This window comes from Ahaetulla prasina, chromosome 10, assembly GCF_028640845.1.
Source record: "Ahaetulla prasina isolate Xishuangbanna chromosome 10, ASM2864084v1, whole genome shotgun sequence".
Lineage (NCBI taxonomy): Eukaryota > Metazoa > Chordata > Lepidosauria > Squamata > Colubridae > Ahaetulla > Ahaetulla prasina.
The window spans coordinates 4359788-4387729 of record NC_080548.1 but is presented as its reverse complement, the minus strand read 5'-3'; the positions used below and the strand labels follow the sequence as shown (position 1 = coordinate 4387729).

Below are 27942 nucleotides of genomic sequence, written 5' to 3'. Positions count from 1 at the left end.
CCTCCACAGCATGTGAGCCTGAGGGAGGTCAATTACCAACAGCTGCAGACTGGAGTGACCCTCGCGTCAGAAGACTTGATAGGCGGAGGCAACAGAAGGAAGGGAGGGGCAGGCCTGGATAAGTGCTGAGTCATGGAGCCACACCCCATGGCCTATATAAAGGATCTGCTTTCTGGCATTCTCTGAGTCAGGCAAAGTCTAAACATATCTTGCTGAAGTCACTTTCTGGTCTCCTGCCTGCCCTGAGGACTTTGCTAGGACTTTGGCAGAGCTGCAGAGGCACGCCTGATTCGGATTTCCCTGACCCGGCCGTCAGCGGAGGAGTGGGATACGACAGCCTTCTCTGTTTTTCCTGGATCCACATGGCTGATCCTGAGTCACATCTGGTTTAAGGACTGAACCCACATGACCCAGTGCAAATATTCTTTCCACTGGTGAAAGGACGACGGGCCTGTAGTCACTTTTTTCCTACAACAGCAAGTTTTGACGTATATTTTGTCCACATATCTATGGAAGTTCTCAGTCATCCAGATCATGGCTGTCCCAAAGGTGCTTTTTTTCTTCTAAAAGCAACTGGACTGTCTTGATTTTTCTTGAAGACATTTCACTTCTCATCCAATAAGCTTCTTCAGTTCTAAGTGGTTGACCGTAAAGACTATAAATACCTTCCATTCCCCACCAATTAATAGAATTGAAGAAGCTTCTTGGATGAAAAGTAAAACATCTTCAAGAAAAATCAAGAATCCAGTTGTCTTTAGAGGAAAAGAGCACCTTTGGGATACCTTGTCCACATTCTAAAATAATAGTTTTCTTATATTTGATTGGCTCTCCCATAAATGCAAACATGGCCTTTGACATTCTTTCTGTTTCTTTCACAATTACAGTACCGTGCATTGATATTTGAATTTGTTCATATGGATTGATTGCGGTGATACATGATCGCATACCCAACCTGCAGAATTGTGTTTGTCTGCAGGGTGAATTTCAGCACTTTGATCACAGAAATGAGTGGAATCTTGCTTGTACTTCCACTGAAGAGGCTGCCAGAGGCTCTACTAACCTGGACATCCTCCCAATGTAGAGGAGGAGGAGTTGGAGGAAGAGGAGGAATATACTTTATCAACGAATCAGTTGATCACATTAAAGAAGGAGCATCAGCCACTATCATTTTGATTTTTTGAAATCTCATAATATAGCAGTGATATATTAATATATATAATATATATAGGTTAATGAGAAGTGGTAGCTCAGTGGCTAACACACTGAGCTTGGCAATCGAAAGATCGGCAGTTCAGCGGTTTGAATACCTAGTGCCGCATAAACAGGGTGAGCTCCCGTTACTTGTCCCAGCTTCTGCCAACCTAGCAGTTCGAAAGCACATAAAAAATACAAGTAGAAAAATAGGGACCACTTTTGGTCGGAAGGTAATGGAAGGTAGCGTTCCGTGCGCCTTTGGCGTTGAGTCATGCCGGCCACATGACCACGGACAGTCTTCGGACAGCGCTGGCTCTTTGGCTTTGAAACGGAGATGAGCACCACCCCCTAGAGTCGGAAATGATATCACATATGTGCAAGGGGAACCTTTACCTTTACCTTATAGCCACCTACCACGGTGGACTGAACCTGTTTTGCTGGTTGCAATTTGAATCTTGCTGGCATTTTGGTAAATATTACGCATCCCCATAAAGTCTCATATCTAATGTGCAGAGAATGGTAATTGCTTCCAAAATATGAAAATAATATCAATAGAAAGTTATGCTATATATTTTTAATTCATCATTTCCTGGATAAGAAATATCAGAAAAAAGGATTCTTCCAACTTTATTGAAAAGTATTTCCTAGATTTTCAAAAAAAAATATTTTGTGAGAAAATACAGAGTTATAATTATTGTAATTTATATAATGGACACATATATGTTTTGCAGCAACTGCCGTCTTACTCTTGGTGATTGAAAATCTGTGATACTGATTAAAAATTGAGATGACAAACTCAAAAGAGAAACATGACATTAATTTTCCTCTGTTGTAGAACTTGTCTCTACTTGAAGACACTTGGACGTATCCAGCAAAATCCCATCTGATTTTGAAGAAGCAACTCTTCTATTACCGAAGTTCTTCATTGAAGAAGAAATTAGACCACTGAAGATCTACTTAGTCCTCATGCATTCCAACAGCTGTTTTACCTCTCTGTTCTCCTTTACTGGCCCTGCTGTGAAGAGGCTGTTGGGCTGGAAGCAAGGAGACGAGGAGGAAAAGTGGGCTGAAATGGCAGTGGATTCCTTGGTGAAGAAGCTGATGAAGAGAAGGGGTGCCTTGCAGGAACTGGAAAGAGCCCTCAGCTGTCCTGGGCAGCCCAGCAAGTGTGTGACTATCCCCCACTCTTTGGATGGGAGGATGCAGGTCTTCCACCGCAAAGGATACCCGCATGTCATCTACTGCCGTGTATGGCGCTGGCCTGACCTGCAGTCTCAGCATGAATTGAAACCTCTAGCCTGCTGTGAATTCCCCTTTGGTTCTAAGCAAAAGGATGTCTGCATCAACCCTTACCATTATCAAAGGGTGGAAGCCCCAGGTGATTCAGTCAGCTGCATGTTTAGGACAGGACAGCCCTGCCTTGGTTGGATAATTATTCTATCTGCAAAAAAGGGAGCTAAAAAGACGTTTTGATTGGAAGAAAGAGATCAAAGATCCAATAGGCAAACTTTTAGTTAGGGTTAGGTCACCAAGACCCAGAGAAGAAAAGACAGGAGGGATTCAGACACTATTCTTAGTAATAGGAATGAGCATGTCTTGACAACAGGCATGCAAAGGGGTACAATTTGTTCCTGGGACCAGATCATTGTTACTGCAAGCGTGCTGGCAATGGTAATAACTCACCCCCCCAATAGTCCCAGACTAGATTGTCTCTCTCTCCTGTTTGGCTGCTGTGATTTGACCTTTTGTAGGCTATTTTATGTAGCTGTTTATATTTTATGAGAGTGAGTTTTCAGTATCATGGATGAAATGGCAGAAATACTGTAGCAATAATAAGTGATATATTTATATTAAATCAGTGTTCCTTTAGACAGTGAATTCTTTACATTTAATCAGATAATTTTGCAAAGCATTTTTTTAATAACTGCAGGTGAATTTTAATGGTACAAACAAGAATTTGTTCAGCAAATGGTTCAACAGCAGCTTAGCCTTAAGTGAATTCTACAATCATATTTAACCTGCTTGTTTGATCATGTAAATTGGCCTGCTGTCTGCCAGGTATGAAAATAAAAAACAAAAAGTTGTGTGCTTTTAAAAACCCATTATGATGCGACACTCTGACCATTGGGAACTAGCAAAGCAGATACTCAAAATCTTGTAATTGTGTGCCCTTGGTGCCTCCCCCTGTGTTTTGTGCTTGTCCAAGGTGCTGAAATAGTGAAGTCCCTTTCACTCCCTTCTTAGGACACACTGAATGTTATGCAGGAAAGATGCAATTGAAATCACCAACAGAGAACTCTAGATTAGATGATAGAGCAATAATTCAGCACCATTTCATCCTTAACTTGATTGTTTTTGGCAATCAAGTCATTCTTGATTCAGGGTGAGTGCCTGGACAAGTCCATGCAGATTCTTTAACTCTTTACCTTTTGTCATCATTTGCCCACATTTGAGATCTATCTATCTATCTGTCTGTCTGTCTGTCTGTATATGTATATGTATATGTATATGTGTATATATATTTGTATGTATGTATACACACACACACACACACATATATATATGTAGGTCTTGGCATATTCGGGTCTTTTCCCGTGTAAGGTTGAGAGTATCTTGGCGACGTTTCGATGAGGTCTCACTCATCATCTTCAGGCTGGTGCTTTCAGCTTTGTGCTTCTGTGAGCAAAGTGTGGTCGGAGCTGCCGTCTCTCTATAAATACTAGTGGGGAGGTGGGGAGTGTTGCTGTGAGCAGGTTGGTTGGCTGTGTGGTTGCATCTTGATTGGTAGATGGAGTGGGTGTTTACAGATTGATCAAGGTGGGGAGTGTTGCTGTGAGCGAGTTGGTTGGCTGTATGGTTGCAAACACCCACTTCATCTACCAATCAAGATGCAACCACATACACACACACACACACACACAAGCATATATATCCATCCATCCATCATCTGTCATTGTTATCTATCATGTATCTATCTATCATCTATCTCTCACCTGTCTCTGTCATATATCAATAATTTTTACCTTTCTATCATCTACCATCTCAATCATCAATCTTTTATCACCTATTTAGCAATCTAATACCTATGTATCATGTCAATGTATCATGTCTATCTATCTAATCAATATAATCTGTATATTTTATATTCTATATCTATCTGTCTCTTTCAATCTGTCTGTTTCTCATTTCTACCATTTCAATTTATCTAGCATTGTAATCTCTCTCACTCTCATCTATCTTCTATCTAATTTATATATCTATAATCTGTTTATATCTAATCTATATGAATGCCTAACACCAAAGAGCTTCTTTCTACTTTCAAAACTTCTGTTGTAGTGTTGCCTCCAGTGTTGGTTCCAAGACAAAGTGAATTCAACTCACAGTTCAGTCTCCTTACCCCCTTCCAAAATGTGTCTCTTGAGAGTGAGCAACAGATGTCCAACAGTGCAACTCATCCTGATCTTCACTCTGCAATGCAGCCTCCCTGCACCCCTTTCCCAGCATCTCACAATATGCACACTGCATCAACAAGCAGCATGGGCTATTCGGTGACCCCAGGAAGTGCAGCTGCCCCGGAAAGGCCTTCTGAGCTCACAGGTATGCAAAACAGTACCTGAACGCTCAGTGGGACTGAATCAATTGCAAACTCTCTTTAGAAAATGCAGAATTTGGCACCAATAAACTGCAAGAATTAACATAATGAGCCATGGTGGTGCAGTGGTTAGAATGCAGTATTGCAGGCTACTTCTGCTGACTGCCGCTGACTGCAATTTGGCAGTTCGAATCTCACCAGGCTCAAGGTTGACTCGGCCTTCCATTCTTCTAAGGTCGGTAAAATGAGGACCCAGATTGTTGGGGGCAATAGGCTGAAACTCTAAATCGTTTAGGGCTATAAAGCACCGTGAAGCAGTATATAAGTCTAAATGCTATTGCTATTCGGTGCTACCTACAAATTCATGCAATTCTGTTGTAGCAGCTGTATTACTTTTGTGAATTTGGGTTGGAGAATGGCGTATTTTTTATTTATTTATTTATTTTACAGTTTTTTAATAGCTCAATCAGCCCTGAAGCTTCTGGACAGGTTGCAACACAGCATTATAAAAGCAATAATAGCAAAAAGGAATAATTGATGAAAGTGTTAAACAGAGCAAGCAGATATTCTCCTATGCACAGAAGTGCTGGTTGACTTTGGGCCACTTGCTCAGCCCAGTCTAACTCACAAGATTATTTTTGTGGTATGAAAAAATAGCATGTGTGCTTTCCTGAGCTCCTGTCAAAATCAGGGCATACATTAAGTTGATTTATTCATATAATCAAGGGAAGCATTAATACAATGTTGTTCTTGGAAATTAAAAAAAAAACACAATAGAGAATCTGGCCTCTGAGTTTTGTATGCATGACAAGACATTGGCAAGCACCTGACTGAATGCAATCCCATTTGCTTAGTAAATATCTATGGTCTCTGAGGTCATTTCTTTTTATTTATATATTTTATTTATAATTTTTTTATTTATTTACATTTATATCCCGCCCTTCTCCGAAGACTCAGGGCGGCTTACATTGTGTAAGGCAATAGTCTCATTCTATTTGTATATTTATATACAAAGTCAACTTATTGCCCCCCCAACAATCTGGGTCCTCATTTTACCTACCTTATAAAGGATGGAAGGCTGAGTCAACCTTGGGCCTGGTGGGACTAGAACCTGCAGTAATTGCAAGCTGGTCATGAAATAGCTTTCTCTTTTCAGCTGCCACATCTCTTCCGCCTTCTAATGCCAAAGAGATGCCACGAAAGCCCAATGAATGCCCTGCACAGGAAGTCCCAGGCAGTTCATCAACACCACCATTGCCCAGTGGAGGTAAAGCTGGAGAACCTGGAGGTATGTCAAGACTTGTGCTTTTCCCCTAGGGCAGGGGTCTGCAACCTTAAACAATCAAGGAGCCATTTGGACCTGTTTCCCACAGAAAAGAAAACACTGGGAGCCAATGATTTAACAACCAGTGTGCCTGGGTGGGCGTGGCCAACTTGACATCACTCAGTCCCACCCACTTACATGAGCCCCCCTCCCCCGCCACGCCTACCCAGCCGGTCATTAGGTCAGAGAATCAGTTGTTAAATTATTTGCTCCACCTGGCCCTGTCTCACCCCTTCCCTTCCAGCCACCTCTTGCCACACCCAGCCTCAGGTGTGTTGTTCACCTTTTTCCCCCTCTCACTCTCTCACTCTCTGTCTCTCTCTCTGTGTCTGTCTCTCTCTGTATATCCCTCTCTGTGTCTGCCTCCCTCTCTCTCTCTCTCTCTCTCTCTCTCTCTCTCTGAGAGCAACGGGCAGGCCACGGAGGCAGCAGCGGCAGCGGCTGCTTCTCTCCGCAGCAGAGGGATGAGAGGAGGGAGCCAGATGTGGCAGCGGCTGCTTCTCATCCCGCAGCAGAGGGATGAGAGGGATAAAAGAGAGCCCTGGGTTACCAACCCCTGCCGTAGGTAAAGATTTGCTAGTGAGCCCATGAATGGTTGGATTTTCCTCCAAAGGGCTCTTAGCCAAAATAGTTCTATTTAATAGACTGAAACCAGAATAGGCTTAACTTCGTTTGATTATTGCTGGTGTTGTTGAAGAGAGTGGCTTCATTTGATAACAAGAAAGGCCAGCATTTAATTATGCATCGTAGAAATAAAAATATTTGCCATTCATTCCTGACTATGACCCAGAGTTTCTAGTCTTGTGGAAGGAAAAACATTACTACTTAGTTGCTTGCCTTATTTTATACTAAAAGGCTCATAGTTCATTGTTTCCTGCGCCGTTCTAAGTTCAGAAAAGCCCTTTGAGATGAGAATAGAACAGAACAGAACAGAATAGAATTTTTTTATTGGCCAATTGTGACCCAGATTGTTGGGGGGGCAATAAGTTGACTTTGTAAATATACAAATAGAATGAGACTATTGCCTTATACACTGTAAGCCGCCCTGAGTCTTCGGAGAAGGGCGGGATATAAATGTAAATTAAAAAAAAAAAAGGAATTTGTCTTGGTGCATATGCTCTCAGTGTACATAAAGGAAAAGATACCTTCATCAAGGTACAACACTTACAACACTTAATGATAGTCATAGGGTACAAATAAGCAATCAGGAAACAATCAATACCAATATAAATCATAAGGATACCAGCAACAAAGTTACAGTCATACAGTCATAAGCTGACCAGGCTGTTTGCTGTTTGCTGCACGGAGGCAAATTGCTGGGAGGCAGAGACAGATTTTTTTTTCTTGTTTTCCTCCCCAAAAGCTAGGTGCGTCCTATAGTCCGGAGCATCTTATAGTCTGAAAAATACAGTAATTACATTAATTGACACAACACACTAATTTTTATTGCATTTTCATTGTCCTTTCTAGTAGTTCTCAACTTACGACCATTTATTTAACAACTGAAAAAAATGTTTTATGACTGGTCCCTGCACTTACGACCATTGCAGCATCCCCATGGTCACTTGATCAGAATTAGGGCAGTTGGCTACCAGCATGTATCTATGACAGTTGCACCATCCCAGGGTCACATGATCACCATTTGCAACTTTCCTAGAGGGCTTCTGACAAAATCAATAAGGGAAGCCAAATTTGCTTAACAACTGAATGATTCACTAAACAACTTCAGTGATTTGCTTAATATCCGGGGGGGGGGGGGGAGGGAGATTATAAATCATGAGGCAAGTGTGACTCATTAAGGATCATATTGCTTAGCAATGAAACTCTCAGTCCCAATTGTGCTCATAAATCAAGGCCTACCTGTATATCTCTTTTCTATTCTGGCAATGCCAGCTCTTTAAATGTGTATGTGAAGAGAGTATTTGAATATTAAACAAATCACATTGGTATTATTGCATTTCTATCTACATACACCTGTGAAACCTTCTTCCAGATGTCCAACCTGTGAGCTATGAGGAACCAGATCAGTGGTGCTCAATTGCCTATTACGAACTCAATAAGAGAGTAGGAGAGACTTTTCAGGCCTTTTCTCGAAGTATACTAATAGATGGCTTTACAGATCCTTCAAACAACGACCGCTTCTGCCTTGGATTGCTCTCCAATATTAACAGGAATTATTCCATAGAAAACACCCGAAACCACATCGGAAAAGGTAATTGCAAAGAAACACTGCTGGGAAATGGTTCAGTTCAAAACTTGACATCAATACCTGGGAAAATCCTGGAAAAGATAATCAAGCAGTGGATTTATGAACATCTAGAAGGGAAACGGGTAATCATTAGAAGCCAGCATATGGTTATTAAAACCAGATCATGCCAAACAAGCTTTGTGGCCTTCTTTGATAAAGCGATTGAATCAATGCATCAAGGAAATGCTGTGGATATAGTATACTTGGATTTTAGTAAGGCATTTGACAAAGTAGACCACAGCCTATTTCTTGATAAGACAGAACAATGTGGGATAGACAGTACCACCATCAGTTGGATTCACAGCTGGCTGAGCAAATGCATCAACATGTAGTCCTCGCTGGAACTATATCTATATGGAGGGAAACATGCAGTGGGGTACCTCAATGTTTTGTCTTGGGCCTTGTGCTCTTTAACATCTTCATAAATGATCTAGACAACAGGACAAAAGGGGAACTCATCAGATTTAAAGATGACACCAAACTTGGGGGGGAGGAGAGGGAATTGCCAACAGTTTGGAAGATAGACTCAAGATTCAGAGGAATCTTGACTTGAGCATTTGGCCCTGTCAGTTCAATGGTGAGAAAAATAAGGTCCTGCACTTAGGCAGGAAAAACCAAATGCACAGGCATAGAATAGCGGTACCTGGCTCAGCAGTAGTAATGGAGAAAAAGATACAGAAGTCCTAATGGAACACTTAAGTATGTGCCAGCAGTGTCTGCGGCTACCAAAAAGCCGATGCAGTCCTAGGATGGATCAAGAGGGATAGCATCGAGATCATATCAGGTGATTGTAATGGTTTTTTCTGCACAGGTGAGATCACACTTGGAATACTGTGTCCAATTCTGGTCACCATGATATAAAAAAGATGCTGAGACTAGAAAGAGTGCAGAGAAAAGCAACAAAAATGATAAGGGGTCTGGAGACTAAGAGAACTAGGTGTTTTTAGCCTAACCAAGAGAAGGTTTAAGGGAGACGTGATGGCAGTCCTCCAATACTTGAAAGGCTGTTCCAGGGAAGAGGGCATGGATTTATTCTCCAAAGCACCTGAGGATAAGACAAGAAGCAATGAATGGAAACTTATCAGTTGAAGATTTGACCTGGAATTAAGGAGAAATTTCCTGATAGAACAATTAGCCAATGGACAGCTTGCCTTCCAGAGTTGTAGATGCTCCATCACGGGAGGTTTTCAAGAAAAGATTGCACAGCCATTTGTCCAGGATGGGATAAGGTCTCCTGTCTTGGGAAGGGAGTTGGGTTACAAGATCTCCAAGATTATTTCCAGCCCTATGATTCAGGAACCCTGTTCCTAAGCCCTGTTCATGATTTAGGAAGTCTGTTCCTAAAATGTAAACATTATTATTTGTTAATTTTTATTTTTTAAGTAGTTATAAGAATGAATGCACAGCCTTTCTATTTGACAACATAAAAAATATGAAATATAAGAGAAAGTCAATATAATTTTAAAATTTATCGTTCATTCATGTTACATTATGTTATATTCACTTTATGACCAGGATGACTTACAATGAAAATTTTGGTCCCAAGTTGAAGATTACCTATACAGTAATTTTCTGAGTAACAAAATATATATGGTTTAATATTGTCGTTATAGAACTGTTATTATTTGTCCCACTTTAGTATACAGCCTGGAAATATCCTGGCAGTTTCGTACCAAACACAAGTGAGGTCTGATCCTGCTTCAAGGGTGGATTAACCAAACTGCTTCCAGCTGTGGTAGATCTACATGTGGAAAGTTTAAGGGAGGCACAAATCCTTAGCAAAATCCATGGCTGGACTCTGAAAGCTTTACTGTTAATACAGAGAAAGCCCTTTCAGTTAGCAGTAGAACAAAAGAGGTTAGGCTAGAGGTAGAACCAGGAGTGAAATGCTACCGGATCCGACCGGATCGGGAGAGTAGGTAGCGAAGACTGGGTCTGGTTCGCCGAACTGGGAGCAATGGCTGGCTGGCCACGCCCCCGAACCGATCCATGGCCCACAGTCCTGCCATGCTTGCTTGCCTGCCTTCCCGGCATCCCAGTGGCCAGCTTGCGAAGGCAGGAAAGCGGAAGCCCCCGTGGAAGGCAGTCAAGCATGGCAGGGCTTCGGGAAGGGAGTAAGCTTCCCGCCCCCCACCGCTTTACCACTCCATCTCTTTTTCCTCGTCAGCAGCATCCACTCGGCCAATCTCCCTGCAAACTTAGCTGACGCTTCCAGACCTCCGCTTGCTTCCTTTCTTTCCTCCCCCCCACACGACCTCCCCACGCCTGCGCAGCATCTGGTTCTGCAATAAGGCAGCTGCAGGAATCGCCAACCCATTGGTGGGCACCGGGAGACCAAGAGGGGAAAGCCACACTTACGAGAAAGGGGACGGTCCTCTCTCTTTTTTTTTGGTCCTCTCTTCTTTATGGAGCTCAACTTTGCTGGACTCTTCTCTTCTCTGCCCAGTCTTAACAACTGATCCTGCCGGGGAAACCAGCTGGACGCGGCTGAATGAGGCTTGCTGTCCTGCCACTTTTATTAGAAAGTGCCTAGGATCCAGGCTGCAGTCAGGATCGCAATGGCATTAGCCCAGAGCCACCTCATTGCAGGACCTTCAGGCTGCCTGGGAGCTCTGAGTCAGCTGAAAAAACGTTCAGTTCTTGGGGAGATGAGAAAAGAGAGTGTTTCTTTTCCCTTCCCCGAAGCCCTGCCCTGCTTGACTGCCTTACACGCTGCCTTCCCAGCATTCCCCCAGGCCCTTTGCCTTTCCCTCCGCCTCGGGTCCCGCTGCCTGCATCCAGCCCATGACAGGGAACACTTTCTTTCTTCTCCTGCAGCAGCTGCTGCTCAAACCAGGTGTATGTGTGTTTGTGTGTGTGAGAGAGAGAGTGAAAGAAAGAAAGAGAGAGAGAGAGAGAGAGAGAAAGACATGAGTGATGTCATGTTGGCCACACCCATCCAGTCACATGCCCACCAGGCCACACCCACAGAACTGGTGGCAAAAAAATTTAGATTTCATCCCTGGGTAGAACCAATTGTACATCTGGTAGTCCTCTTTCCTGGCATACCATCTCACATGCCAGCCTGAGTCTAAGTGTAGTATCTGTTCAGGGAGGGCATCCTCAATGGCTTACAAAAAGCTTTTCTTTGGGCTGCAAGAAAATCAGTGAAATTGTGACTGGCTTGGCTTTTTATGAAGGATCTCACAATATTAGCAATATTTCTAATAGATTGATGTACATGGAAGAAAAGGTGGGATGTCTGAGCAGGAGAGAAACTATGATTGCCACCCTTGGGGAAGGGACAGAGAGTAAAGGTGGTCTGGCCAGCAAAGTCTTAACCCCCCAGAATGTTGAGCAAGCCCAGTTGACAAGAGTTTGCCCGGATAAAAATGGGCTCCATGTCAAAAGCATGGAAGCTAAATGGAGTGTTTTGCTCTCCATAGAAGTGACCAACTTGGTCAGTTAGAACAGAAAGTCAGGCAAAAGTACACTTTATTAAAGCTAAGTGGTAACAGAAGAAATAAAGTTGGATCTGAGGTTTTCACACCCAAAGCATACAGTTAACATCCCCTTGTTCCCACCTTTCCCCATGGTTATCTAGTGCTAACAAATTGTTTGGGTACCAGTCCCTGTCTTTGCGGGCTGGATGGTTCTGCATTCCTTAGTGTGACCTTGGAACGGCCAGTGGCTATCGGGATGGTCCAATGCTTAGTTTTGATTCTTCTCATGCTAACCCTCCCCTTAATTCCACCCTCCAGCTCTCCCTCCCCTTTAAGCATGGCAGGCTGAAAGCAGGCAACACATAGCGTAGCAGGATGCCAGTCCTGACCGGAATCCTGAAAAGACTGCCACACAGCAAAAATGGTGTCTTTAGCATTGGGACTGCCGAGTCTGCTTGTCTTGCCAACTGATTCTGTCCATCATGCAACAATACCCCAATCTTAGTGTATCATGAAGTAGTTTAGAACAAGAGTCTTTTTGCTTCGATCTGTGTTGGATGACATCCTTCTTGGTCCCTCTTCTCTCCTGAAGGTGTCCACCTGTATTATGTAGGGGGAGAGGTCTTCGTTGAGTGTTTGAGCGACTGCAGCATTTTTGTCCAGAGCTTGAATGCCAACCATGAGCGCGGCTTCCACCCAAGCACCGTCTGCAAAATCCCCAGTGGATACAACCTGAAGATTTTCAACCACCTGCTCTTTGCACAGCTGCTTTCCCAGTCAGTTAACTATGGTTTCGAGGCAGTCTCTGAGCTCACCAAGATGTGCTTTATCCAGATGAGCTTTATTAAAGTAAGAACTTTCTTTGTCTTGGGTGATAAAGCTGAAAAAGTGGGACTGGCCTCTTTGTTACAAGGACGTTTTAAAAGGATGAGATGTGCTAAGTTTTGTTATCTTCATATTTCGCCATAAACAAGAAGTGAAAAATCATCACAACTCTGTGAAATTTGTGGCACTGTCTTACCACTAGCGACTTCAATTACGAGTGATTTCTAACAAGAGGGAACAAAAATTTCCAATTTATGTCCAAGATTATTCCAAATGAACCATCCAGGCCCTGGACTGCTCCTCTGGCTGCCCTTCCAGTTCCAGTAATGGCAATTTTCAGATGGGCTTTCAGTTGGTCTTGCTGGCCACAGAATATATGTTTTACCTTTCCCAGGCCCTTCTCAAGAGCAGTCTTCCAGTCTTCCAACTCCCTTAGGTATGATTGTGGTATATTAGCCATTATTTCTTCAAGATGGTGTGCAAAATTAGAACAGCCCTAAGCGTAAAATCCATATCCCATGCTCCTTGAACTTTTTGGGAGTCTCAGAACTAGACCTGAGCTAAAACCATTTCTAAAGGCTGCAGTCTTGCACCTCTTTTCTTGGGAGTGAGGCCCACTAAGCTCAGATAATTTTTCTCCAAATAGTCAAGGTTAGGAATGTTGCTGGTGGTTTCATTGCTGTTATAAATGATTATATTCTTTTGGCTGATAGCATTTTGTGTACATGTATGTGTTTATGTAAGTTCAGCATTTTAATTCAGAAAGAGCTCTTACTTCCTCTTTTGAATGAAGTTTTCCATTCTGGCATATATTTTAAAGATGAGGGAAGGAAGACCAGCACAGCCTCTCCAGCAAAGGTGGGATCTGGGCCTTTCTATACTGTTCTTCTGCTTTCTGGTCCCCAAGGGCTTTTCATAGAACTTAGAACCCTAGGGATGAAAGGGACCTGGGAGGTCTTCTTTTCAGGCCTAGTTAACCAAGGGTTTGCTCAGCACTGTTTTGAAAAACATGACTCCTCTTCCTCCTCCATCAAGAAACAAGCAGTCTTCATGGCTCCCCTCACTGTCAGAGTCATCCAACAGACAGGATGATTCTGTACTCTAGTCTCACCTGCTTGGTGAAAATAGAAGCATGCATCCTGGGAGCAGACAAGGAGTTGATGAAGTCCTTGCACAGCATGCATAGGCCACACTCTGAAAGAGGCAGAACCAGAACAACCAATAAACAAGACTGGCAAAACACTTAAAATTAGATTGGATTACAGTTGGCATCAAAAGCAAATTAATAACTAATTAGTCAATGTTATGATGATTAAGAACAAGGCAAAGCAGTCAAACTGTCAGGTGCTAAAGGCCAAGCCCATATGTGAAGGTTCAGTTAAACTGATTTATTGCTAACAGCCTATTCACAGGAATCTTTTCAACTAATAATCAGCACCTAGTTAGAGTTAGATAAGAGTCAAAGGTAATCAAGGGGCAGATTGGACTTACTTCACTAAACAGCTACACAGGAATCCTAGGCTGATCCCTCTTTTCATTCTGCCCTCAGGTTCTGCCACCTCTTCTCCTGAATCTCGCTGTTTTAACTTTGAAGAGGAAGTTTATTCTGAACTTGATTTCTGGAAGGAGATGGTAGATCTGCTTAAAATTCCACAAAGACTTCTGTGCTGTGATTACAGCACTCCCTCTCTTCAGATTCAGGTTTAATTTTGAAAATATAACCAAGGATTCAATCATGAGAGACTACCTGGTTTCCCCCAAAATAAGACATATCCTGATAATCAGCCCAGTCGGGCTTTTGAGTGCATGGCAATAAGGCCAAGCGCTTATTTCAGGGTTCAAAACAATATAAGATGGTCTTATTTTCGGGGAAACACGGTGTATAATAGAGACTTCACTTACATAATCATTACATCTTCAAAAAGTGGCATAACTTAAACAGCAGCATTGTGTGGATTTGTGTAAGAAAAGAATGAATGTAATCAAGCCTAGAGGGAGAGGAAAAACCATTCCATGAACTGAAAGTCTAGCAGATGTAACTCCATTTTAGACTCAGCTTCCTTAAGTCTTCCTTGCTGACGAAAACTATGAGTTGTTGAAGTAATACTAATGCAATTTGCTCCAAGCCCACTTATTTTTATTAGATTCACCCTAACCCTATCCACGATCGTATGACTTCTCAGTACTTCAAAATGCAAAGGAAAAGCAATGGGTGTATTTGACTAAAATCACGAAAGTGTCTCTTGAATAGAATGAAGAATGCAGCCACAGTCATCTCACCCTTTGCCATTTGTTGGTCTCTTCTGTAGGGCTGGGGAGCAGGATACCATCGCCAGGCGATCACCAGCACCCCATGTTGGGTGGAGATCCGTCTTCATGGAGCTTTGAAATGGCTGGATAAGGTACTGAGGGAAATGGGCTCTCCGGAGGCTCCCATCTCGTCCATTTCGTAAGAATCGTCTCCAGTATCTGGTGGACAAACATGGCTTCAGATATATGTGGGATGTTTATCTCTCTCTCCTTCCACTTTTCTTTGTCTGATAGTTAATGTTTTTCATGATGTTTTAATATTTAAGGTGATAGTCTGTTGTGTTCTATTGATGACTTTATTCCTCCCGCTTATCCTAATTATTGATAATCATAATGAATGAAGGCAATTGTCATCTGCAATGATCCTGAGTGGAAGGTAGTTAAAATATTGTTAATATGTTCTAACCTTTGCTTCAGTTTATAACAATAAATAAATAACCTGTTAGGTTAATATTAAACAGTTACATTTTTTTCTGTTAAAAATGTATGTCAACTTCATCATTTTAAAAAAAATGATAAGAGTCCATCTCCAAGTATTTATTAATTTATTTAAAACATTTATATAGCTGCCCATCTTTCAGCAAATCCTTACAAAAACTAGAAAACACAAGCAGTTAAAACAAATCACCTGGTGGCAGTCTATGCTAACATGCCAGCCTCTGATTGTCTCCCAGCACTTGGGGGAAAGCCAAGTCTTTAGAGTTTTACAGAAGGCTAAATGGATGGAGGCCTTCTGAACTTCAGAGCGCACAATGTTTCATGAGGTAGGGACTGCCACGGAAAAGGCATGCTTCCTAACTTCCCAGATGACACTATTTGGGGAATGGACCAGGAGCATGCCTACCCTATCTGACCTGGTAGGATTAGTAGTTGTCCTTCAGAAAAGGTGGTCCTGGAAGCCAGTGCAGCAGTGCAACAGATGTCACGTTCCTCACTTACCAGCTTTGCAGGGAACACCCCTCGCCCCAGTCTCTCATCTAGACTGGCAAGAAATATCAGCCCCGCTCAGCACATTCCCCAAACAGCCCATCCATAAGGTGGTCCTCCGGATACAAGCTGGGTTTTCCACCATGCCCGCTTGCTCCTTCTCTTACTGCTACTATAACTGCCTGGCTAACAGGAGACTTCTCTCCCCCTGCCAAGGCATCATTCCCAGGAATCAGCAGTACTTCTGTCCAGCATACCTCTTTCTTCCCCTTTCAAGGCAGTTCAGTATAAAGTAGAGCCATCTTCCTTCTTGAGCACAAATTAGTATCGCATTAAATTACATATAATGAATGGCTTATTGCACTTTCATTCTCTCTCTCTCTTATTTTGTGTAGATTTTATAAGCTACTCACAATACATTTAATAAGTTAAATTATAATATCAGTATAAGCATGTAAACCAGTAAAAAACCAGTAATGTGCATCTTCTTTTCCCACCCAACTAGGTCAAGATTACTTGCTAAATTTTACCAATGGCAATCAAAATGTCAAGCTATAGATACATTTGCTGTAAATAAATGCCTTTAAGTAAAATAGACAAACTACTAACAATACAACACATAACACCGAGCACAACCACACACAGAAGCCCCGCGGGACTATTAATGGGGAGGAAGCTGAGATCCCAGCTAGATAGACTGCACCCACAGTATAATCCAGAAACTCCAGTAGACTCCACTAGCAAATGTAGATCATTTAAAGTGGGAAATAAGGTATGCGCTAAAAATTGTAGTGGGGAGGCATTATGGATACCGGCCCAAATAACACAAATTATGGGCCCAATATCCTACAGAATAGAAACAGAGAATGGCCGGGGGTGGAAGAGACATATAGACCAACTCTGAGGGCGAATAGTTAGAAAGGAACCTCGGAGGAAGGTAGGAAATACCATATAGAAAACATAGGAAGTAGACTAGGCCCTACACCACACACAAAAGCAACACTCGATCCTGGAGAAAGTCAGCAGCCACTTGGCTGAGGTCCAACGATGATGTTCCGAAGTCAGAAGTAGCCCAGAAATCCTCCCGGAGAACGAGGAAACAAACATTCAAAAAGAACGAACCAGGCCAACAACCCGGTTCGAGGTTATTCCACAGGCAGCCAGCGGAGAGACACAGAATCCAACCTCTCCAGCCGAAACCGCTGAGCCAACTGAACTGTGCAGGTCAAGTCGCACCCAGAAGAGGCCCACCTACTTTTGGGGCTACGTCGCCTAAACAATGCCGGATTGGACAGCGTCAGCCTAGCCGGGATATTGAATAGACTGACGCAGGAACCAATAAGGAGACCAGAACCAGAGCAGGAAATATAAGCGCGCGTCAATGGCGGAAGTCCCGGACAGCTCCCGTTTAAAAGGGGCTGCCGCAGCTCAGATTAGCATTGCTTTACCTGGAGCTGAATAAACCTGTTGCAAGCTGAAAGTGTCTCCTGTCCTGTGCCTTCGCCCACAACGTAACATGAGGGAAGAGTGGAAGACTGTGCTCTCAAATTCCATCGATGGCCAAGAGCCGAGTGTTCCGAATGTTGATGCAGTCATCCACAAGTGGCTGTTTTGCCCCTCATGGTTCCCATCCTACACTTATGGGGCATCCAATCGAGGAGCGGCCTACTCCCCACCCGACTGAAGAGCATGCGAGGCAACAATCACCAGATCACTGATGAGACCTGCAGAGGTGCCTGCTGGGCCCCCAAGACGATCGATCACGTCCTACAAGTCTGCAAGGTGACACACGATGCAAGATGCACACAATGTAATTGTCTACTGCAACGTCTTGACGAATCTTGCACAGACAAGGTGTGTCGAACCGATTATTCCATCCAGCAAATCATTCATTAAACCACAGTTGACTGTGGAGACGATGAACCAATTATACATTCTTGATGTCTCCGTGGTCACCAGCTATCAAATGAGTGAGACCTGGGACATCCAGGTCTCAAAATACAGATAGCCTGACTGCAACATTGACATTCAACGCTGGGCTGCTACTTCCCCCTCCATGTCTACGATAATTTCAGGCGGGATTGTTCTACAAATCATCAGGTGCTGAACTCAGGACCTTGGGCTTGAGTCGCAGGGATATTACAGATTTGTGCCTACTTACCATCAGCGGCTCGCTCAAGTGCTACGATTTCTACATGCATGGAACTGGGAAAAGCTGAAACAATGGTGTGAACACGTGATCTATGCAGTGACTAGACTAGTACAACTGTCTATTAGCTTTTTATCGCTCTTAGATGGGCTTGCCTGTCTAAAAACGCATGGCACCTATTCAAAAGCCTTGTCATCTAATTAGTGATGCAAATGAATAGAATAGAATAATAGAGTCAAAGGGACCTTGGAGGTCTTCCAGTCCAACCCCCTGCTTAGGCGGGAAACCTTACACCACTTCAGACAAGTGGTTATCCAACATCTTCTTAAAAACTTCCAATGTTGGAGCATTCACAACTTCTGGAGGTAAATTGTTCCACTGATTAATTGTTCTGTCAGGAAATTTCTCCTTAGTTCTATGTTGTCTCTCTCCTTGATTTAGTTTCCACCCATTGCTTCTTGTTCTACCCTCAGGTGCTTTGGAGCAGGGGTCACCAACGTTTCGAACCTCAGGGACCACTAAATTCATAATTTTAAATCCCTGTGGACCACTAATACGAATCCAGCATGCCACTTGCTGAAGCGCCTGGACTCCCAGTGATGGGATGGGGTCCTTCAGGCATGCTCCCCACCTCTATCTTTCTCTCCTTCATTTTCTCACTGTCTCTTTCTCTCTCTCATTCTGATTCTTTCGTTCTCTCTCATTCTGTCTGATTCTTTCATTCTCTCTCTGATTCTTTCATTCTCTCTTTCTCTCTCTGATTTTTTCTAATTCTCTTCCATTCTCTCTCATTCTCTCTCTCTTTCTCTTTCATTCTCTCTCTCATTCTCTCTGTCTCTTTCTCTCTCTCATTCTCTCTCTCTGATCTCACAGGCCGGCCAGTGTCTTGGGGCTAAGAGGAAGTCAAGCATCTCCCCGAGAGACCGAGGTGCACGGAGCACCAACAAGGGCTGGAAGAAACAACCGCGAGATCCAGCAAGAGACGCTCCCGCTCTGGAATATGGAGCGAATCTCCTTCCCCGCCCTTCCCTTCTCAGGCCAGGCAAGGAGGGCACAGCCACTGGTGGGGTCAGCCGACAGGAAGCCACAGCAGGGGGAAGAAAGCACCCGAGGTTGCCGCCACCCATTGCTTCAGCCTGCCTGCACCACCACCTCCCCCCTTGCACCAATACCTCATTCTGGTCAGCGAGGGGTGCGCTGCAAAGTTGCAAGTCTATGGCAGAAATTTCCAGCCCCACCACGAGTTGCCTAAATGGTCCCATATCCCAGTCACAGCATTGGCCTTTGGTCATCCCAGAGCAGCTCCTCCACCTGAGTGTGTGATTCCCTCCTTTGTGGCAGTTCCTGAGATACTGGAACACTGCTATCATGTCTTCTCAAGTCCTTCTTTTCATTAAACTAGACATAACCAGGTCCTGCAACCGTTCTTCATGTTTTATGAATGAGCAAGTTTCCCACTGCCCCTACCATCTAGCGAAACCACAGCCAAGAGGTACAGGTTTGGTGAAATCAGTGGGGAAACACCTTGTTGAATTTGACTTGAGTCTGGTCCTGTGAGGAGACATGAGAGGCGTGGAATAAATAGGAGGCCCAACCTGGTCATTGACCTGGCAGCTTTATGGACAGACACCCTACTGCATTTGCGATCCAGCATCTCCAAGAAATGAAGATGGGAGCTGAAACTCGGACCCTGATCTTCCAGGCTTGCAATCCATTGAAATCAGCCTCCAGCAATCGCTCCAGAGACTAGATGCTGTCTGCACTGTGTCATCGGACGACGGATGGATGTCTATCATGGCCCTGCTCTCATACCAGCAGAGATGAATGAGTATTGGTGAACAGTCTTTGACACTCTAAGCTCAATTGATGATACTCAACCCTGCAAAACCATCCATAATCCTACTGTCCCTCCTGGAAGTCACCAAAGCCCTGCAGGACATGAAGTCTAGTGCACCTGGCCTAGATTGAATCCCTGTTGTGGAACTTCTGACATGGTAGCAGACCTCATTGGCAGCTTATTTCAACCTGTTGCTAGCAGGTTGCTGGAGCTGCTGGCAGCCCATTGTCCTACCTCAGCCGGCGCCTAGCAGCTGACTTGGAACTGGCATGGACCAGGAGAATCTGATTGTTTAAAAGAAAGCATTGTGAAGGCATTGGTTTCTGCTCAGTGCTCTACATGTCAAAATGAAGAAATTCAATGAAGTACAGGTAAACAGCAGAAGTAACTATGACTCTCGTAAAGGGACAACTTACACAGCCTGTGTATGTCCTTGTTGGACATTGAAGAAGGTACAGGCAGAGTCATTGGACCCCTCATACTGCAGCTAAGATCCAGGCCACCCAACCTGCTGGGCTAACCACCTTGCAGTGGCCTTATTGCTACTTACAGCTAATATATAAAAAAAGAGTCCTGGTTCCCCTGGACTTCAGGACTCCAGCAGTATTGATGGGAGTGCTAGTGGCACAGGTTTCATTAACAGTTCTTTGTGTTCCAGCTTCCTCCGTTCCTGCAGGATCCAGTTCCCATCCCAGTGAAGCCTGAGCATGCAGATTCCACCCCCACCCCCTGCCAGAAGTGAATACTGAGTGGTTGCCCTCCCAGCAAAGTGCCTGATGTGGTCCCCAAGATGACGAGGCCCTGTGACCACATAACCAGCGCTGGAAGATGGGGATGCTGAAGAAAGAGCTCCTCACACTTCTGGTCCCCCATCTCCCAGGTTGTTTGCTAGAACACATAAACAAGCACCTGAACCCCCCACCCCCATCAAATGGGTCCCACCATCTGACTGTCCCGTGCTGAACCATCATCTTCCACCAGTTCCTGTTCTGACCTGGTTCCCATTCCAAACCCTGTTCCATCGGAATCTACTCAGCAGTCTTTGACACTCCAAGCTCAATCGAAGACACTCAACCCTGTGAAACCACCCATAGTCCTAGGTTCCCTCCTGGAAGTTATCATTCCATTCCATAACTGAAGCCCTGCAAGAAATGAAATCTAGTACAGGGATCTCAACCTTTCGGACCTCAGGGACCACTAAATTCATAATTTTAAATCCCGTGGACCACTAATATGATCTGCTTAATGGCTGGGTGGGTGTAGCTAGGTGGTCATGTGACTGGGTGGGAATGACCAACTTGATGTCACTCATGTCAAGGAGTGCCTCGCCGGCCTCTACTTGCCCGCCCAGGCTCCTTAGTGCCCCAACAGGAAACAGTTATTGGAGCTAAGCAGCCACCATGAGAAAGAGTTGGCAAACAGCTGACTCAGTTCAAATTGGATCTGACTGAGAAGGAGGCTCAACAGAAGCACCTCACTGAGGACTAGGAGCACAGGCTTTCCAAGCAGAGGTAAGACCTGCAGGAGTGCAAGGCCAGGTACCAGCGCCTGGAGGCTCAGTGGGCTGAGATGGTTAGCCAGTTCCAGGCCATGAGGCAGTCCCACTGGAACAAGGCCCTCTGGCTCTTTGCCACCAGCGGTGCTTCCCTCCAGCCTTCACCCAAGATCCGCACCAGGAGGCTGAAGCAGACCCCAAGTCGGAATTTCTTGCCCCCTCCAACCCACACAAAAAGACCCAGAAGCAGGAGACTCTCTGCAGCAACACAAGCATTCATTACACGTATCCGGCCCAGGGGCCATAGTTTGAGGACCCCTGATTTAGTGCAATATAAAAAATGCAAATAATTTTTCTGCAAACCACCAAAATTTTCTCGCAGACCACCAGTGGTCCACAGATCACCAGTTGGTGACCGCTGGTCTAGTACACCTGGTGTCGGCTTCCTTGCTACTACTTTATTACTCTGTTTATTCTCGACTGATTTATGCATTTATTGCTCTGCTTGCTACAGCTGTCATGGAAATGGTGGGGGGAGAAGTTGTCTTGACGATGGATAGCAGGGGGGGAAGCATGCTGGTGGAGAAGAGGACTAGAAAAAGTTTCCCTCTGCGTGTCTTGGCAGTTGAGAGGTGTGCTGATAACGGTCAAGGCCAACCGTCCATGCATACCAGAGGGATGGAGCCAATTGAAGGTGCACACCACGTGTCCATCTGAAGGAATGTGGATTGGACAATACTGACCGGAACTAAGGGAGGAGGGCTCTGGGGATATTTCCTATATGTGAATCTCACGCCTAATGCCTCAGATCTTGCTTTACTTGGATTGCATTCAGTTCATACTCAGTAAAATACCTTCTCTTTGAAAATGGAGTCGGTGTTTTTCTTTCTTGAGTACTGAAAGGAGGCACACCTGACACCTGGCCTAGATCGAATCCCTGCTGTGGATCTTCTGACATGGCAGCAGGCCTCATTAGTAGCTTATTTCAATCTAGTGCTAGCAGCTGATTGCCCCCCTGAACAACTGGCTTGTTCTATGGTGTTGCTTCCTGTCAATGACGGTGAGTTCATTAACTCCAGGCAACTATTGACCAATCTCAATTGCATGAGCCATCCTGTGTGCCCTTCACAACATCCTAGCATACCTCCACAATACGTTTGAGTTCTCACCTTTCCAACATATGTGTCAAGTCTGCCTTCATAAACTCTTCAGCCCGCTTCACTGGCATCTTGCCATAAAAACATGGAGAAGGGGAAAATAGGGATGTAGGAAAGTGGGAGTAACAAGATGACAGGCACCAGAGTTGCTAATACGGAACAGACTAGCAGATGCAAGGACACGAGCATGAGAGCAGAATGTGAAACTCCACCAAAGAGGTGCCAAACCTTACAACTTTTATAAAAAACCAAATTTGATTACTCTTGAACCCTTGTGGACTGGTCAAGGGGAGGAAGGCATGGAGAAGGGGGAAAGGAAGGTGGTGTGGTTCACTGGCAGCCTGCAGAGCTGGCAGCAGAGTCGGACAGTGAGGAGGTTGGGGAGGAACATAGGCTAGTCCTGGAGTCTGGGGAAGGCTTGGATGAGGGCTCTGTGTCAGAGGCGGAGTGGGGGCCAGGGCCATCTGGGAGTTATGTGCTGCCTCTGGAGCCTCCAGACTCTGACATCAGCAAGGCAGAGGAACACGGAGAGCCTGTTCCCAGTGCACACATGCACAGAGCTACCAGAAGGCAAGAACAGTTAAGACAAAAGGGACGACTCAGGAGTAGGGCTTGGATATGATTGGCCCCTCCCATAAAACATAAAGGAGGAGCAAAGACATGTGAGCCTTTGCAGGAAGCAACTTTGTTCTTTCTGGTCGGTTTAAATCATGGGTCCTCGAACTCCGGCCGCCGGGCCGAATACGGCCCGCTAAAGCCATTAATCTGGCCCACGTGGGATTACGAGGCTGTCCTGCCCACATTGCCCACCCACCCACTGGCCCCTGCCCTTTGGCCGAGCGCAGGATTGACTTTTGTGAGCTGAAGGCAGAGCTACTGGGGAGGGGGGAGGCCAAAAACGCGGTCATTTTTGGCTGGCAGAAGGCTTCTGGGGGCCAGGAATGCAAAAAAGGCCCAGTGTTATGTATCTTTAAATGTTTTGGCGGGAAACAAGCACGTTGCTGATTGGTTGAAGCCGCCGGTTAAACAGTATATAAGGAGAGGTTTTTCCCCAGCCAGGTTGCTGGGTTCACCATATATTAAAGAGCTGTTGTCACTACCCTGGTCTCCAGCCTCGTTACTTCCCGAACATAACACTGGCGACGAAGGTGGGATCTCGAGGCTAAAGAGCACCAGAACCGAGCTGAAGCACGAAAGAACCGAACCCAGCAAACCCAGGGCAGAAAAGCGGAGATGGCTAGTTACACTCCGCCCACGCCGTTTGACCCAGCCAGAGAGAAATGGGGAACGTACATGACCCGTTTCGAGAGCTTCCTAGAAGCCAACGAACTGCAAGGAGTTCCAGACAACCGCAAAAGGGCATACTTCTTGAGCCACTGCGGTCCCGAGGTCATCGACATTGCGGAAGCCCTGGCAGAGCCAACGCCGGTACAATCGGTATCGTGGCAAACTCTGCAAACCCTGCTTAAAAACCATTTCGCGCCAACGCCGTCCAAATCGTCGGCGTTTTGAATTTGGAGGCGCAGACAGCTGGGCGAATCCATCAGCGACTACATGGCGCCCTGCGGAAAGCCTCAAAGACTGTGGGTACGAGACCTGGGCGAGGCTGCTGGAGCAACTCATCCGGGGTCAGAGACATGCGTTTGCGGGCGGCTGCTATCAAAAGCAATCTAACGCTGGCAAGCGCCCTGGGCGAAGCCAGGCGCATGAAATGTCCACCCAAGCGGCGGAGACACTGCAAAGCCACTCACACCAAAGGCGAGCACAAAATCAGCGGTGCACCAGAAGAGATCAGACCGAATCAGGCGGTGAGGATGAGGAAGGGTTTGTCGAACCGAGAAACGCGGCAAAGAAGGGGACGAATCACGGAAGTTGCGGAGGTCAACACCAGCGCCAACAATGCAAGTTCAAGGGCGCTACATGTCGGCGGTGCGAGAAGAAGGGCACCTAGCTCAAGTCTGTCGAGCTCCCCAACCTTCCATGAAAATTCAAATCGGCCAATCAGGCGGGATCGGCAAGGCGACCCGTGATTGGCTCAAACAAAAAGGGCGCGAATTCGAACCAAACGACTGTGATCATAGGCCGCGCCTCAACCCGGGTGGAGAAAAAGATCTTCACCAAACCCAAAATAGAGGGAGTACGGTGCCGACTCGAAGTGGACACCGGGTCAGCGATCACCATCATGTCCTGGGACACTTTGGCGGCGTTGCCATCAGTCGTGGCGCCACTTGCAAACACAACGGCTACGAGTCCACAACTACCAAGGGAATCGCATCCCTGTTCGAGGGACCACCTCTGTCCCAGTCGAGTACGGACCACACAAGAAGACCCTGCCCATCACGATCCTCGAAGGGACCCTGCCTAGTTTGTTGGGACTAGACTGGTTCGTGCATTGGGCATGGGAGTGACTGGCATCTACCGAAGTGACTGTAACCTAAAAGACACACTCATGAACGAGTTCGAAGATGTCTTCAAGGACTGCCTGGGCAAGTACAAGGGGACCCCTATTTCCTTCAACTTAGACCCCCAGGTAGCCCCCATTAGGTTAAAGGCAAGGAGAGTCCCTTTTGCCCTTAAACCCAAGATTGACAAGGAGATAGATAAGCTCATAAATCAGGGGATTCTGGTGCCAGTCGATCACGCAAAGTGGGAGACGCCAATCGTCACCCCAGTAAAACCAGATGGGTCAGTTAGAATCTGCGCTGACTACAAGGCGACGTTAAACAAAGCCTTACAGAAAAGCGCTTACCCGGTTCCCGTGGTGCAACACTTGCTGCACTCGTTGGGGCAAGGGCAAGTCTTTGCAAAGTTAGACTTGGCTCAAGCCTATCAACAACTGCCCGTAGACGCCAACACAGCCGAAGCCCAAACGATTGTAACTCACAGAGGTGCTTTCAAGTGTACCCGATTACAATTTGGGGTGAGTGTGGCACTGGGGCTGTTCCAAAATTTAATGGAACGACTTCTGCAAGGGCTCCCAGGGGTAGTCCCCTATTTCGATGATGTATTGATATCAGCCGAAAATTTAGAGGAATTGGGGAGCGTTGAGAAAAGTTCTGGGCATTTTCCGTCAGGACTAAAGGTTAAAGTGAACAAATGCCAGATAGGGGTAGAATCCGAGTTCTTGGGCTACGAATAGACAAGAAAGGAATTCACCCACTGAGAGCAAGGTCAAGGCAATCAGAAAGGCTCCAGCGCCCAAAAACAAAACAGAGCTACAGGCATTCCTGGGGCTAGTGAATTTTTACGCGGTCTTTTTAAAAAACAAAGCGACTGTTGCTGAGCCGCTGCATAAGCTTCTGGGAAAGAATACTGTTTGGTCTTGGGGAAAGTCGGAAGCTAGGGCTTTCGAAGCAGTAAAAAACCTACTCTCCAGCGATAGCCTACTGATTCAGTATCATAGCTCATTGCCATTATTACTGGTTTGCGATGCCTCCCTTACGGGTGGGGCTGTGCTCAGCCACAGACTTCCAAACGGCACAGAAGCCCCTATAGCCTTCTACTCCAGAACGATGTCCTCACAGAGAGGAACTATAGCCAGTTGGATAAGGAAGCGCTAGCAATTGTGTCAGGGTAAAAAGTTTCACGAATACGTTTTTGGTAGAGACTTTGAAATTGTTACTGACCATAGACCGCTGTTAGGATACTGGCTGGCGATCACCAACGCCTGTGGCACTTTCGCCACGATTGACCCGATGGACTATCTTCTTAGCCGCTCCTACAAGCTGCAGCATCGACCAGGAAAAGAAGTGGGGCATGCGGACGCTAAGCAGATGCCCACTACCAGGGCGATCAAGACCCCACTCCGGGACGCCCATCCTGCTAATTGACTCTTTGGACTCTGGCCCAGTCACATCTAAGGAGGTGGCTCGGCATCATACCGGACATTACTTTGAGGACTGTACTCGGTTGGGTACAAGAGGGTGGCCGCGCCGGCGGGCGTTTAAGGAATTTGTAAAAACGTGGGAACTCTCGGCTCAAGGGGTGCCTGCTATGGGGGCGATCGAGTGGTGATCCCGGAGAAATTGAGGAAAGGTATTGGACCTCCTCCACGAGGGTCACCCAGGGATCGTAAGGATGAAGGGCTAGCAGAAGCTATGTTTGGTGGCCACTAATGGACTCAGAAATTGCTGAGAGGTAGGGAAATGCCAGGCTTGCCAAGAGTCCAGACCTCTACCCCAACGGCCCCAGTCAGGAATGGGAAAAACCCCAAGGGCCCTGGTCGAGAATCCACATTGATTTTGCTGGCCCTTCCACGGCCAAACCTTCCTAGTGGTAGTCGACGCTTTCTCTAAATGGTTGGAAATCATTCTCATGAGATCCATGACAGCCGAGGCAGTAATCGCAGCCCTGCGGCACCTATTGCAACCCACGGGTTGCCTGACACTGTTATCCGACAACTTAGACCCCAGGTAGCCCCCATTAGGTTAAAGGCAAGGAGGTCCTTTGCCCTTAAACCAAGATTGACAAGGAGCTAGATAAGCTCATAAATCAGGGATTCTGGTGCCAGTCGATCACGCAAAGTGGGAGACACCAATCGTCACCCCAGTAAAACCAGATGGGTCAATTAGAATCTGCGCTGACTACAAGGCGGCGTTAAACAAAGCCTTACAGAAAAGCGCTTACCCGGTTCCGTGGTGCAACACTTGCTGCACTCGTTGGGGCAAGGGCAAGTCTTTGCAAAGTTAGACTTGGCTCAAGCCTATCAACAACTGCCCGTGAGCGCCAACACAGCGAAGCCCAAGCGATTGTAACTCACAGAGGTGCTTTCAAGTGTACCGATTACAATTTGGGGTGAGTGTGGCACCGGGCTGTTCAAAATTTAATGGAACGACTTCTGCAAGGGCTCCCAGGGTAGTCCCTACTTGATGATGTATTGATATCAGCGAAAATTTAGAGGAATTGGGGGCGTTTGAGAAAAGTTCTGGGCATTTTCGGTCAGCGGACTAAAGGTTAAAGTGAACAAATGCCAGATAGGGGTAGAATCCGTCGAATTCTTGGGCTACAGAATAGACAAGAGAATTCACCCACTGAGAGCAAGGTCAAGGCAATCAGAAAGGCTCCAGCGCCCAAAAACAAAACAGAGCTACAGGCATTCCTGGGGCTAGTGAATTTTCTGCGGTCTTTTAAAAACAAAGCGACCGTTGCTGAGCCGCTGCATAAGCTTCTGGGAAAGAATACTGTTTGGTCTTGGGGAAAGTCGGAAGCTAGGGCTTTGAAGCAGTAAAAACCTACTCTCGGCGATAGCCTGCTCATCCAGTATCATAGCTCATTGCCATTAGTGCTGGTTTGCGATGCCTCCCTTACGGGGTGGGGCTGTGCTCAGCCACAGACTTCAAAGCGGCACAGCCCTATAGCCTTCTACTCCAGAGCGATGTCCTCAACAGAGGAACTATAGCCAGTTGGATAAGGAAGCGCTAGCAATTGTGTCAGGGTAAAAAGTTTCACGAATACGTTTTGGT

At 45.7% G+C, this 27942-nt stretch overlaps 2 protein-coding genes across 6 annotated transcripts in view; one reads left to right on the top strand and one right to left on the bottom strand.

The window, feature by feature from the left end:
* Positions 1-763: 763 nt before the first annotated feature.
* On the top strand, positions 764-9974 carry LOC131204183 (mothers against decapentaplegic homolog 9-like). Its single transcript, XM_058195121.1, has 5 exons — positions 764-1326; positions 2030-2572; positions 4531-4791; positions 5943-6074; positions 8104-9974. Exons 2-5 carry the CDS (start codon positions 2161-2163, stop codon positions 8688-8690), a joined length of 1392 nt encoding a protein of 463 aa, XP_058051104.1. The 5' UTR covers positions 764-1326; positions 2030-2160; the 3' UTR covers positions 8691-9974.
* Positions 6278-27942, bottom strand: part of LOC131204184 (AFG2-interacting ribosome maturation factor-like) — a 41620-nt gene continuing 19955 nt past the window's right edge. Inside the window, exons 5-7 of one of the 5 annotated variants that reach the window (XM_058195123.1) lie at positions 14886-15074; positions 14097-14224; positions 6278-7508 (exon numbers count right to left, since the gene is read on the bottom strand). In XM_058195123.1, coding sequence (XP_058051106.1) covers positions 14188-14224; positions 14886-15074 — 226 coding nt within the window. In that variant the 3' untranslated portion in view covers positions 6278-7508; positions 14097-14187. Of the gene's footprint in view, positions 7509-11815; positions 13800-14096; positions 14225-14885; positions 15075-27942 lie in introns of those variants that run through there. The other 4 variants (XM_058195124.1, XM_058195122.1, XM_058195127.1 and 1 more) reach the window with 4 other exon arrangements.

Excerpts from the sequence above, each read along its gene's own strand:
- LOC131204183 (XM_058195121.1), top strand. The coding sequence starts at position 2,161 with ATGCATTCCAACAGCTGTTTTACCTCTCTGTTCTCCTTTACTGGCCCT. Across the intron at positions 4,792-5,942 it reads AAGGCCTTCTGAGCTCACAG|CTGCCACATCTCTTCCGCCT; the intron begins GTATGCAAAACA and ends TTCTCTTTTCAG. Across the intron at positions 6,075-8,103 it reads TAAAGCTGGAGAACCTGGAG|ATGTCCAACCTGTGAGCTAT; the intron begins GTATGTCAAGAC and ends ACCTTCTTCCAG.